Source organism: Phlebotomus papatasi, chromosome 1 (genome assembly GCF_024763615.1).
Source record: "Phlebotomus papatasi isolate M1 chromosome 1, Ppap_2.1, whole genome shotgun sequence".
NCBI classification, from domain to species: domain Eukaryota; kingdom Metazoa; phylum Arthropoda; class Insecta; order Diptera; family Psychodidae; genus Phlebotomus; species Phlebotomus papatasi.
This window is the reverse complement of record NC_077222.1, coordinates 18,393,479-18,406,865: the sequence shown is the minus strand read 5'-3', so window position 1 is coordinate 18,406,865 and position 13,387 is coordinate 18,393,479. Positions and strand designations below refer to the sequence as shown.

Below are 13,387 nucleotides of genomic sequence, written 5' to 3'. Positions count from 1 at the left end.
ATTATTTTGTTATTTTTTACATTTCCCGCTCAATTTGGAGACATAACGTTTCCTGAAATGTGGGAAATTTGAATTCTCAGAAAAATTGGCGCCAAAATAGCATGCAAGTTGTTAGTTACCCAGCTGACCAAAGTTAACAACCAACAGTTCTGGGTACCAGAGGGGCAATCATGAATAACCAGTCAAAATTGACTGGATGGCGAATATGGCGGAGACATATTTGGTGTGGCGAAAAGTGAAATAACCCTAACTAATGCATTTTTCAGTCTGTCTGTATTCGCCGAAAAGTAGGCAAAACGCAATTGCAGGTTATTTATGTCACGTATTTAAAATTAGGAGTCGTTACAATATTTTAAGAATTTGAAGAAACATTCTAATTCTAATCCAAATACCAATCTTATTATTATTATTATTATTATTATTATTATTATTATTACTTTATTTAATCACAATAATAGGGTCATCCCTTTTACAATTGTGATAATTTAAAAAAAAAATCAGAAAAAAGAAGAACATAAAAAAATAGAGAATGACAAGAATTCAGAATTAAGAGTGTTCAAGAAACAAACAAATTAATTGCTTCTAGGATCCAGCCTGAAGATAGAAATTACGAATAGCAGCCGCAGAAATACGGCAATCACTCGGAAGAGAATTAAACAGAATGACGCCTTTTACAAAAAGCGACCGATAGAGGCAGTCATCTTGAACTTTAGGCACTATGAGTCCTCGAACTCTGGCAGAACTCCCCCTAACCAGAAGACACGACAGGTACCCAGGACATCCAGAAATCAGCAAATAGAACAGAAATAGCACTGCTCTCATTCTCAGATGAGATGGTAGATCGCAGCCAACAAATATGTGACTGAAGGGGGAGATATGGTCTCGACGACTTAAACCGCAGATATACCTAACACAATCATTAAACGAAACTGAAAGACGACGGATTGTGTCACTATCCGCCGCAAAGAAGAGCTCTGCTCCATAGTTGAAGAAACGAAGAAGAAGCGCTCGCGCGAGGATCAAGCGAGTATCATAGGGTGTGATGTCCCGGAAGCGTCGAAGGGTATAAAGAGAATAGTTGACCTTACGGCAAATGGAAGTGGCCTGAGCAGACCAGGAGAGAGTTGTGTTGAAGATTACACCTAGATTTTTGACCTGATCAACGAAGGGAATAATTTCACCGTGTAGGTGTAAAGGATGAAGATCAGGGAAAGCAGTTTTTTTTGGAGATAACAATAGCTTGAGACTTTTTAGGATTCAAAACTAATCCATTTAAAGAAGCCCAGTGCTCAATATAAGAGAGATTTGCATTCATAAGATCGAAAGCTTGAAGAGGATTAGAGGAATCTCCCTCCACATAAATTTGGAGGTCATCAGCATATAGATGAAACAAGCAATTACGTAAAACTGAGGGTAAATCATTAATAAAGAGAGAAAAGAGCAAAGGACCAAGAATTGAGCCCTGCCCAATGCCCTTACTTAAGAAGGTTGGTGGTGAGACGTCCTGACCAAATCTGACAATTTGCGATCTACCTGTATATAATTTATATTTTGGTTTATTTTGTTGAAGATTGAATGGTGTACTTATATTATAAAATTTAAAATTTAACAATATTAAAATTAAATGTAAAATTTAACAATAAACAATCTGAGACCTATAAAATCCCTAAATAGTAATTCCTTTAATCACTGAACTTTCCCAAAATCTATTTTTCAGAACGCATGAAGTATTTAACGTTTATAAAATTTTAAAATCCTATATTTTCTTATTATTTTTGTGTCTGGGTATATTTACTTAAGTGAAATAATGCAAATAAATAACTTTTTCGTAAGATTTTGGTACAAAAAAAAATGGCAAAAAAACAAACGATCAGTAAAAAGTTCTAAATGGGCAGTAAAAAATTAAAAATGAGCAGTAAAATATCTAATTATGATCAGTAAAAACCTTAAATCTTTACAAAAATGGACCTAATTTATATATTTAACATTTAAAATAGATCCATATAAAGTGTAAAGCCTTTTATTTTCCCTTAGCCAAAATTTGGACGATAATATCAGTTTCAAATTTTTTTGTTACTGATCAATTTTAACTTTTTACTGCTCATTTATTCAATACGCCAAAAAAAATCGTACCCTCCAGTCTCGAGCTGGCGGGTGAAATTGGCTGGGTACACCTAGAAATTCCAGCAGGTACAAGACCCAAAATCTTGTACACCCTCCATTTTTAGCGAGGAGACGCACCTTTTACTGGGTTGGCGAAATTCGCTTCACAGAAAACATGCAGTAAAGTAACCGCAGTCAAAATTTTGACTGGTTAATTTCGTGAATTGCCCCTCTGGTCAGCCGGGTACTGGCAGCCAGCTGAGCAAAAGTGGCTTGCTAGTGCGTGGGAGAAATGTGAGGTTAGGTGGTTGACCAGGGATTACAAAACTTCCTCAAATGTGTTTTTGGAGCCTAAATCGATAAAATTATTATTCAGTGAATTGTCCAAAATGACCAGGAGTTTGCTGTTGAGAGTATATTCAACGTATAGGCGGAATTTATCCCTGAGCAATCAACTGCGACTCTTCACAACATCCAGGATCCAAAATACCCCCAAAGATGACCAGAAACACCGAAATAGGACCAATGACACCTCATCATCTACCTGGAGAATATATGGCATAGCCCTGGGAATAATTTCCAGTGCGATAGGAATTGGCAGTTACCTGAGAAAAAGAGATGACGCAAGCATCTTTCCGGCCGTTCTGGCAGCTATCAAAATGCCTCCTTCTGGCCGCCGGAAAGAATTCAATGTGATTGCAGATGTTGTAGATATAGCTGCTCCTGCAGTGGTATACATCGAGATTAAGGATACCCGAATATGTGACTTCTTTTCCGGACAACCTCTGACAGCCTCAGCTGGATCAGGATTTATCGTAGACCCAGACGGGCTGATCCTCACAAATGCTCATGTGATCAACAAACCCTACAGCAGAGTCCAGGTGAGACTTGCAGATGGGAGAACATTTCCAGGAGTCGTTGAGGATGTGGATTCCGTGTCGGATTTGGCAACTGTGAGGATATCCTGCAAGAATTTGCCCACAATCAAACTCGGAGAGTCTTCAAATCTCCGAGCAGGAGAATGGGTGGTAGCCCTGGGAAGTCCTCTAACTCTGAGTAACACTGTCACCGCCGGAGTGGTGAGTTCAACGCAGAGAGCATCAAAAGAATTAGGCCTAATTGGCGATATCAACTACATCCAGACAGATGCTGCCATCACCTTCGGCAATTCCGGTGGTCCCCTGGTCAATCTCGATGGAGAAGCGATAGGAATCAATTCAATGAAAGTCACTGCCGGGATTGGTTTCGCTATCCCAATCGACTACGCTAAGAACTTCCTCAATCGTGCGGAGCAATATTTCTTTCCATTAAAAAACCATGAGTGATTTTAGAATGGCCAATTCTTATCCTGGTTAATATTGTTTCTTCACGTCTAACATGTCTGTCTGAAGTCGCCCACTGGGCAACTGTTTGTTTGATTTTCGACAATTTGTTAGCTGACCCAGTTTGCGGATCAACAGCTGAAGCCAGCCATTCTTGATTCCATTTTTCCATGATTTTCTGTTTAGCTAAAGCTTTTAGATCATCTGGTGGAACCAGGAAGGTCTCATCAATTTCTTCATTTGAGGCTTGTTTCGCTGCTTGATCAGCTAATTCATTTCCGTGAATGCCATAATGGCCTGGTATCCAAATTGCGAATATTTTTGAATCTATTTCTCGGGCAAGAAGATTTATATCTATGACTATTGATGACTTTGTAGGATTTAATGAAGATAAAGATTGAACTACACTTAGTGAATCAGAAAATATTGCAATATTCTTGTTAATATTTGACTCAGATGATTTTATAGTACTTAAAGTCGTTTTAATAGCATATGCTTCAGCTGAATAAACCGAACATTCTTGAGGAATACGATGGGTCTGCGATATGTCTTCTTCATAAATAATTCCAAATCCTGTATACATTTCAGTCTTAGATCCATCGGTAAATATTATATCACAATCTTTATACTTTTTAAATAGTTTATCTAGTTCATAATTATATCTGGACTTGTCACTTTGGTCAAAATTTGAAAGGCTTGTTTCCGTTTGAATAGAGTTTGGCCATTGAGAATTCCATTGTACTCTCTTAGATTTAGATATTTTTTCAATTGGAATTTCTAATTCATGACATAGTGATTTAAATTCAGCAATTACCCCTCTCTGAGCTACAGTGTGATCTAAATCTGCAAATAGAGAATGGTTGATATGGTCAGTTAATCCAAGAATTTTGATTCCATATTGTAAAGTAAGTAACTTTCTTCTATAATACAGTGAGTAAACTCCGGATTCACATAGAATACTATTTATGGGACTAGATCTAAATGCTCCTATTGACATTCTTATACCGGAGTTGTGTATAGGATCTAGTTTTTGTAAAATGTTCTTGGATGCGGAGCTTATAACTATGGAACCATAATCCAGCTGAGATAAAACTAGCGACTTATATAAAGTTATTAAAGTTCTTCTATTTCCTCCCCATTTATGATTTGAAACGCACTTTATAATATTTAAATTCTTACTGCATTTGGATTTAATGTACATTACATGGGATTTCCAGTTTAGTTTATTATCAAAGTATACTCCTAAAAATTTATGCGATTCTTTATAATCAATAGATTTGTCGTAAATAGTTAAACAAGGATTTTCACTATACTTTCTTTTTCTATGAAAATGTACTGCTTCTGTTTTGCTGGGAGAAAATACTGCTCCGACATCATTTGACCATTCTTCTAATTTGTTTAAGGCTAACTGAAGATCATTTTGAATGTCATCTATATTTGATGAACTTTTATAAATTGTTATATCATCTGCAAAAATAACTGTTTTGATATTTGATGGAAGATAGGGGATTATGGAATTTATATAAATAAGAAACAAATTAACTGAAATTACAGCTCCCTGAGGGACTCCATTTTTTAAAGGAAATATATCCGATGTTTGATCTCCTACTGCTACACTAAAAACTCTGTCACTTAAGAAATTTTTAATATAAAAGGCTAAGTGACCTTTTATTCTTATTTTTTTAACTTGATTCAAAATTTCATGTTTCCATGCCATGTCGTACGCCTTTTGTAAATCCATAAATACGGCTATTAGGTGCTCTTTCATTGCAAAAGTATCATGAATATCACATGAGAGTCGTACGATGTGGTGAATGGTTGACATTTTTTTCCTAAACCCTGCCTGATATGGATAAATGATATTATTTTCTTCTAGATAGAAACTAAGCCTTCTGTTTACCATTTTCTCCATAAGCTTACTAACACATGATGTTAGTGAGATAGGACGGTAGCTCAGAGGATCACTTGCGTTTTTGCCTGGCTTTAAAATAGGAATTATTATGGCCAATCTCCATTCATCAGGAAAAGTATTACTCAAATAAATATCATTTATTATGTCTAATAATTTCTCTTTGTCTGTGAAACTCAGATTTTTAAGCATATCGTAGCAAATTTCATCTTCTCCAGGAGAAGTGTTTCCACATTGACTAAGAGAATATTCCAGCTCATGAAATTCAAATTTTTGGTTATAAGGATCAGAGTTATCGCATGAAAATTCAATTTTTTGACTTTCTTTCTGATTTTTTTGTTTAAGAAATGAATCTGTAAAGTTCATATCTGAGGAATTATTATAAAATTGTTTAGCAAGTACTTGGGCAATTTCCTTTGGATTATCAATAGTATTTCCATCAATTATTAAATATCTTATTGTATTTGATTTACGTCTATTCAATATTCTTCCTATCATATCCCATACTTCAGTAGGAGTAGTGAAAATATTAATTTGAGATACATAGTTTTGAAAACATTCATGTGGGGCCTTTCTCAATTTATTTTGTACTTCTGCTTTCAAAGTTTTATATTCCTTTATAATACTATCACAACTGATACCTTTTCTCTTATTCTTTTGCACTTTGTTACAGAGTTTATTGCGTTTCTTAACTAGATTTTTGAGTTCTTTATCAAACCAAGGCAAAGTAGGTTTATTAATTTTATTTCCAGTGCGAGGAATTGCGATTTTTGCACTTTCTATTATTTGATTTTGAAATTCAATTATTTTATTTACTGGAGATATTTCAGTTATTTCATTATTTTGCATATTTATCTGAAAATGATTCCAATTTGCTTTTTTTAAATTAAATTTATCTCTCTTAGAAGTATTTATTTTTGCACCCAAGAGTTTGTTACATATTACGAAATGATCAGAACCATTTTCTCCTAAGCATGAAAATTCTACTTTTCCTCCTAGTTGAGGTGAAGCTAAGGCTAAATCAATTGAGCTAAAACTATTATAAGCTAATGAATAGTGAGTGTCACAGCCATCATTAAGGCAAATTAAGTCATGATGATCTATAATACTTTCAATAATTTCTCCCCTTTTATCCAACTTGCTTCCTCCCCGATAGGATTTTTGGCGTTAAAATCTCCCATTAGCAAAAAGGGGGTGGGAATTTGATTAATTAGATCATTTAAATTATCTTTTAAGTTTTTTATATCATTTTTGTTCATGGGGCCTGGTGGTAAATATATTGAAATTAAATTCACTTTATATGGATATTCTATTTCTATTCCAACTACTTGTAATTCAGTATTGAAATCTAGGACTCGATATGAGAAACCCTCTTTAATCATAATTAATACTCCTCCACTGGCTATTTCATTTTCATAATAATTTTCATATTCAATATTATATCCTTTAAATTTTGGATCTCGTTTTCTATTTAAAAGAGTTTCTTGTATACAGACTACAACTGGGTTGGTTCTATTTATAATTATTCTTAGATCACTTAAATGGCGATAAAAGCCATTTATATTCCATTGTAAAATAGAAAAATCTTGATTAAGTTCGGTCTGACTTACTGTTGAGTTGTCGGATATTCCCTCATGAGGGAGTCAGATAGGGCCGCCACCGGCAGCCCCTTGGGAGGATCCTCCCGGAGGAGGATGAGTGTAGCCATGTTCGGCTACTGGTTGGAAGTTCCTCTGGAAGAATTGTTCCTGGTGTGTTTGACTGGAAGTAAACCCACCAGATTCACTGTTGTTGTTATCTTGAAGCCTCTCGCGCATTGCTTGTAGCTTCTGTTGAAGATCTTCTTGCTGCTCTGCAGATGTAAAGTGTTGAGAAGAAGATTCATCTTCCACACCCTGCATTGATGTGCTTTCAATTTGACTTGCAGCTTGTTGTTCATTTCGGATTCTCTTAGCTGCCTTGAGGGTCATTTTTGGCTGAGACCCAGATGATGTGTTCTTCCTCTTCATGGTTGAGAAAATTTGGTGTTTCTTCTGCTTATTCCTTGCTTCAGGTAGTGATGGGAAGTCGTCATCCTCAATCGTTAAAGCAGCAAAAGGGTTTGCATTTAGAACACTGGCGTAGGTGGTGTTGACATTGCTTCGTGGACTTGTTGGGAATTTTCGGCTGGCTTCATCCCAGGAGAGCATCTCTGTGGCCATCGCATGGTTGATGTTTCGTTGGCGAATTTTGGCCGAGCAGTTGGGTGAAGTTGTTGGGTGGCTATCTCCTCCGCATCCAGCGCACTTGATATAGTCACATGAACCATCATGGGCAAAACGTCCACATCCTTTGCAGATTTTGTCACGAATGCATTTTTTCGCGGTGTGATTGAATTTGAAACAATTTCCACACTGTGTGTATCGTTTCACGAAGAGGTTGGCTTGGCAGGTAATGGTTTCAAAGAAGACTCTCTGGGGAGTTCCACATCCTTCGATGAAGATTTTGATTCGATTTGCAGGAATCCATTCTGGAGTTCCAGCGTCTGTCATTATTTTACGTTTCAATCGGAAGACTTTCAGGACTCTGCGGTCTCCGGGAACCTCAATGTTGTCCAATATCCATTCCTCAGTCTTATCAGTGTCAACGTTCCAGACAATCGCAGCTGTAGCGACGTAGTATAGCGGAATGTAAGCAGTGAATCCGGAAGCGATGAGTTGCTCATTTGATGTCAAATCATTTGCGATTTTCGCACTTCCACAATAGGCGATGCATCTCTTTCCAAATTGCTCCAAGACTATCTCATTTCGAGTGTACTTGTCTCGCCAACATTTGTTACCGTGTAAACAGAGTCCACCAGAGGCGCATAGAGCGGATGGTAAAAATTTGACAGTTCAATATGGGAATTTCCATCCGGAATTCCCGTCCGGAATGGAAAATCTCATGGGAATTCCCGTGGGAATTCCGTCTGTTTACACGGTTAATGGCAAAGGCACTAGCATGCCCATTTTCCTTGGCAATTACCACTTTAAAACCCAAATATTTGTTGGTTTCATCATAACGGTAACTCTCTGGTGGCAATGGTTGCGAAGCAGCAAAAGCGGCTTCTCCCGCATCTCTTTTTCAACCCCGATCGGGAGGGTCCGTCCCTCCCCCGTCTGTCATCTTAACACCTCTTGATGCTAAAATCACTGACCGTGTAAACAGACGGAATTTCCACGGGAATTCCTACGAGCAAATGGTAAATTTGCTATACAAGCGCCCTCTGCAAAAGTGCACGAAACTGCCCGAATGTCTTGAAATATTTTGAATTTCAAATGGAAATTTTCCGTTGGAGGGTGAAATATTCAATTTTCTAAAATGGAAAAAAGCTATCTCGCTCGAGATAGCTTTTTTCCATTTTAGAAAATTGAATATTTCACCCTCCAACGGGAAAATTTCCATTTGAAATTAAAAATATTTCAAGACATTCGGGCAGTTTCGTGCACTTTTGCAGAGGGCGCTTGTATAGCAAATTTACCATTTGCTCGTGGGAATTCCCGTGGAAATTCCGTCTGTTTACACCAACGACTCCTTCATATTATCATAGACGGAAGGTAGAAAATTTTACTCATACATACAAAGTCGCCGATAGGTATCTCGAAGCCCAACGACTTTTGCCGATTGCTACTCACCCCACTCACTCGCTCGACACGCCGATGATATCAAAGAGATGATGATGAGAAAAAGAGGAGGACAATGCTTTTTGGTTTTGGTTAAAAAGACGTTTTAATTTTCAGTACTTCTGTTTTTTTTCGCTTCTTACTTACAATTTCATCACTGACTAAAATTGAAAAATTTTTGAATATAATATTGCTTAAATTACATGACACTGAATAAAAAACATTTATCACAGGATTCTCACAAGCATCACAAATTCCACTTGGAAACTCAGTTTCTTCTTGAATACTTATCATTGTAAGCTTTCTTAAAATTATTCTTTGGTTTCTTTCAATCATGAATTCATGTTTTAATTCTGAACGATTAATTGCTTGAAAAATTGCACACATATGTTTAAAAAATATTAACAAAAGATTTGAGGGAACTTTCAAACCACCTCTTTGCATTTCATTAAAAAAATCATCATCGATCTTAACACCTATGCCATCATACACAAACTCCTTACATAAATCACAAACTTTTTTTTTTAAATAAGCATGAGACATTTTTACTAATATTTGTGGAGGACAGAGCGAAAATGGCACATATCCTATGCTTTAGCAATATCCTATGCTTAGCAATAGAATATGTGACATTTTTGGTCCGCTCTCTACATTTATCCATTTAAATTCATTATTGAAATATTTCTTACTGCCTGAAAAAATTGCTCTGGATGACTCATCAAACACTATACTGTTATATCAGGAACAAAGACCTCAATGATATGATTGAGGACGCTCAATCTATCAACTGCAAAATTTTCTTTAACAAAATAACTAAAAATCGTACTAAATATTCACTTCCAAGTTTAATAACATAACATTTAATGTTTAGATTTAGAGTACACAGTATTACACTGATTTAACAAATTTTGAACTATTCAAATACTTTTTAGACAATTTTATTTGGCGACAAATGAACACACTGATAGCACTTAATAAAAGATAATAAGAGATCGAGTGATCAATGCAATCGTTTTTATAGCTTCACAATTATCAGTGAATTAATTGACAAAAAAGCGGGAAACGTAGAGAATGATATCCAGATTTGCTCTGATTTATTGACCATTATTTCGCGCCAAATTTAAACGCAACGGTTATAAACATGTTGAATCAATATTAGAAAGATTAGGTTCCACAGCTGCATATCTGTAACATTAGCTCAATATGTTTTACTTTACAACTAAAAGCAAGGAATTATGAAATATACCGTGTAAACAGACGGAATTTCCACGGGAATTCCCACGAGCAAATGGTAAATTTGCTATACAAGCGCCCTCTGCAAAAGTGCACGAAACTGCCCGAATGTCTTGAAATATTTTGAATTTCAAATGGAAATTTTCCGTTGGAGGGTGAAATACCCAGCAAAACTTCGATCTGCAATTCTGCACTTTTGAAATTTTAACGTCTCTTGTCATTCAATCGGATACTTCGTGTGGCTTCGGGATAGTCGTGCGACTTCGTGAGCATAGCGAATTTCTTTCGTGTTTTCTAACCATTTCCTTCCCCTTCGTATTTTCTATTACGGCTGATTTAATAATATTGTATTATAACATCATAATAATATTGTAAAAAAGAGAGTATTCACGTAAAATTGTTGAATAAAAATTGAATTTTAAATAAATTGAAATACATATTTTTATGTAGTTAAAATAATGTTTAGAAACATTAGAAAGGGTAGAAGAAATGTAGAAATCATCTAAATACTCTAAAGAAATTCTGCCGATAATTTTAAAATTTTCTATAGAAATTCTGCAGAAAATTCTGCAGAATTTTCATACAATGATCGGATCCACCTTAGAACAAAATTCTGCAGAAATTCTGCTGATTTTTCGGCAGTTAGTAATTCAAATCTGACGAATTTCTGCAGAATTCTGCAGAATTTGCCGGGTGGGTATTCAATTTTCTAAAATGGAAAAAAGCTATCTCGCTCGAGATAGCTTTTTGCTTCCGGAGAATTCCGAAAATTTAATTTGGAGTGTTTTTAAGCAAATAATATATGAAAAAACATGTAAAATCTCCTGTAGTGATCAAAACATTGATTTTAAAAGCAAATTTGAAATCGAATAATAATACTATAATAATTTTGAAAGGATTAGTGTTTCTGGATTGAATTAAATATTCATCAATAACATTTCAGAAGAGGTTTAAATGATTGGAAAGGCAGATTCAAAATTTATCTTTTTCAATAAATCCCATTATTAAAAAATGTAAAGAATATAATAATGTAGATAAGGAAATACAAAGAATAGTAAGAACTATCGAAGTTCACTGATGAAAATTATAGCCAGAAACCATATAAACTGCCTTTTCGGATATAAAATATTACTTCAATATTTTTTATTGTTTACTTTTTTTTGGAAATAAAATTTTAAAATATTTTACAGTCTTCTTGTTTTTTAAAACAATTTGTATTCAATTATTATACAATTAACTAATTTTTGTAAACATCTCTGTTCCGAATGAATTGACTGCTTGGTCACCCAGGGATATTTTATACATTTTCTTCCAACACTTTATAAAATTTTAAATTATCAGCACTACAATTAAACGAAAATTAATCAATAGGTCCTATCAGCAAAGATATCCAAAGCCTGTCGTTGATTTATCCACTTTAATTGGGGGTTTTTGACAAGATATTTACGCTATAACAACGTTTCTAATCATTTCTCGAGAAATTTTAAAAGATTTTCCATGAAATGTATTAATAGATAATATTACTAATATCCTTGTGGTATAATAAAGCCACTTTAATAAAATAAAGTACGTAAAATATCTTCTAAATACACATTCCGTTATTTATATTCGGAAAAAACAAAATTTGAAATTCAAATCTTCGGAACATTTTTGTGTTGCGCTTGAAGTCCACCAGAGGCGCATAGAGCAAATGGTAAAAATTTGACAGTTCAATATGGGAATTTCCATCCGGAATTCCCATCCGGAATGGAAAATCTCATGGGAATTCCCGTGGGAATTCCGTCTGTTTACGCGGATAAGAGTATTTTATGAACGTGATTTTCACATCGTTTATGCTGCAATGACTGTTTAGATTTACCGTGTAAACAGACGGAATTCCCACGGGAATTCCCATGAGATTTTCCATTCCGGATGGGAATTCCGGATGGAAATTCCCATATTGAACTGTCAAATTTTTACCATCCGCTCTATGCGCCTCTGGTGGACTTCAAGCGCAACACAAAAATGCTCCGAAGATTTGAATTTCAAATTTTGTTTTTTCCGAATATAAATAACGGAATGTGTATTTAGAAGATATTTTACGTACTTTATTTTATTAAAGTGGCTTTATTATACCACAAGGATATTAGTAATATTATCTATTAATACATTTCATGGAAAATCTTTTAAAATTTCTCGAGAAATGATTAGAAACGTTGTTATAGCGTAAATATCTTGTCAAAAACCCCCAATTAAAGTGGATAAATCAACGACAGGCTTTGGATATGTTTGCTGATAGGACCTATTGATTAATTTTCGTTTAATTGTAGTGCTGATAATTTAAAATTTTATAAAGTGTTGGAAGAAAATGTATAAAATATCCCTGGGTGACCAAGCAGTCAATCCATTCGGAACAGAGATGTTTACAAAGATTAGTTAATTGTATAATAATTGAATACAAATTGTTTAAAAAAGCAAGAAGACTGTAAAATATTTTAAAATTTTATTTCCAAAAAAAGTAAACAATAAAAAATATTGAAGTAATATTTTATATCCGAAAAGGCTGTTTATATGGTTTCTGGCTATAATTTTCATCAGTGAACTTCGATAGTTCTTACTATTCTTTGTATTTCCTTATCTACATTATTATATTCTTTACATTTTTTAATAATGGGATTTATTGAAAAAGATAAATTTTGAATTTGCCTTTCCAATCATTTAAACCTCTTCTGAAATGTTATTGATGAATATTTAATTTAATCCAGAAACACTAATCCTTTCAAAATTATTATAGTATTATTATTCGATTTCTAATTTGCTTTTAAAATCAATGTTTTGATCACTACAGGAGATTTTACATGTTTTTTCATATATTATTTGCTTAAAAACACTCCAAATTAAATTTTCGGAATTCTCCGGAAGCAAAAAGCTATCTCGAGCGAGATAGCTTTTTTCCATTTTAGAAAATTGAATATTTCACCCTCCAACGGAAAATTTCCATTTGAAATTCAAAATATTTCAAGACATTCGGGCAGTTTCGTGCACTTTTGCAGAGGGCGCTTGTATAGCAAATTTACCATTTGCTCGTGGGAATTCCCGTGGAAATTCCGTCTGTTTACACGGTTAGAGGTACTTCTTCTATAAGAGACTTTTTGGCAGCATTAGTATTGGTGTGACTGCCGTGTACGTGTGAATCACAA

General features: G+C 34.7%; 1 protein-coding gene across 1 annotated transcript; it reads left to right on the top strand.

Moving 5' to 3' along the window:
• Positions 1 to 2,369: 2,369 nt before the first annotated feature.
• On the top strand, positions 2,370 to 3,428 carry LOC129799514 (serine protease HTRA2, mitochondrial-like). The gene has a single exon (XM_055843466.1). It carries the CDS (start codon positions 2,493 to 2,495, stop codon positions 3,426 to 3,428), a length of 936 nt encoding a protein of 311 aa, XP_055699441.1. The 5' UTR covers positions 2,370 to 2,492.
• Positions 3,429 to 13,387: the final 9,959 nt, after the last annotated feature.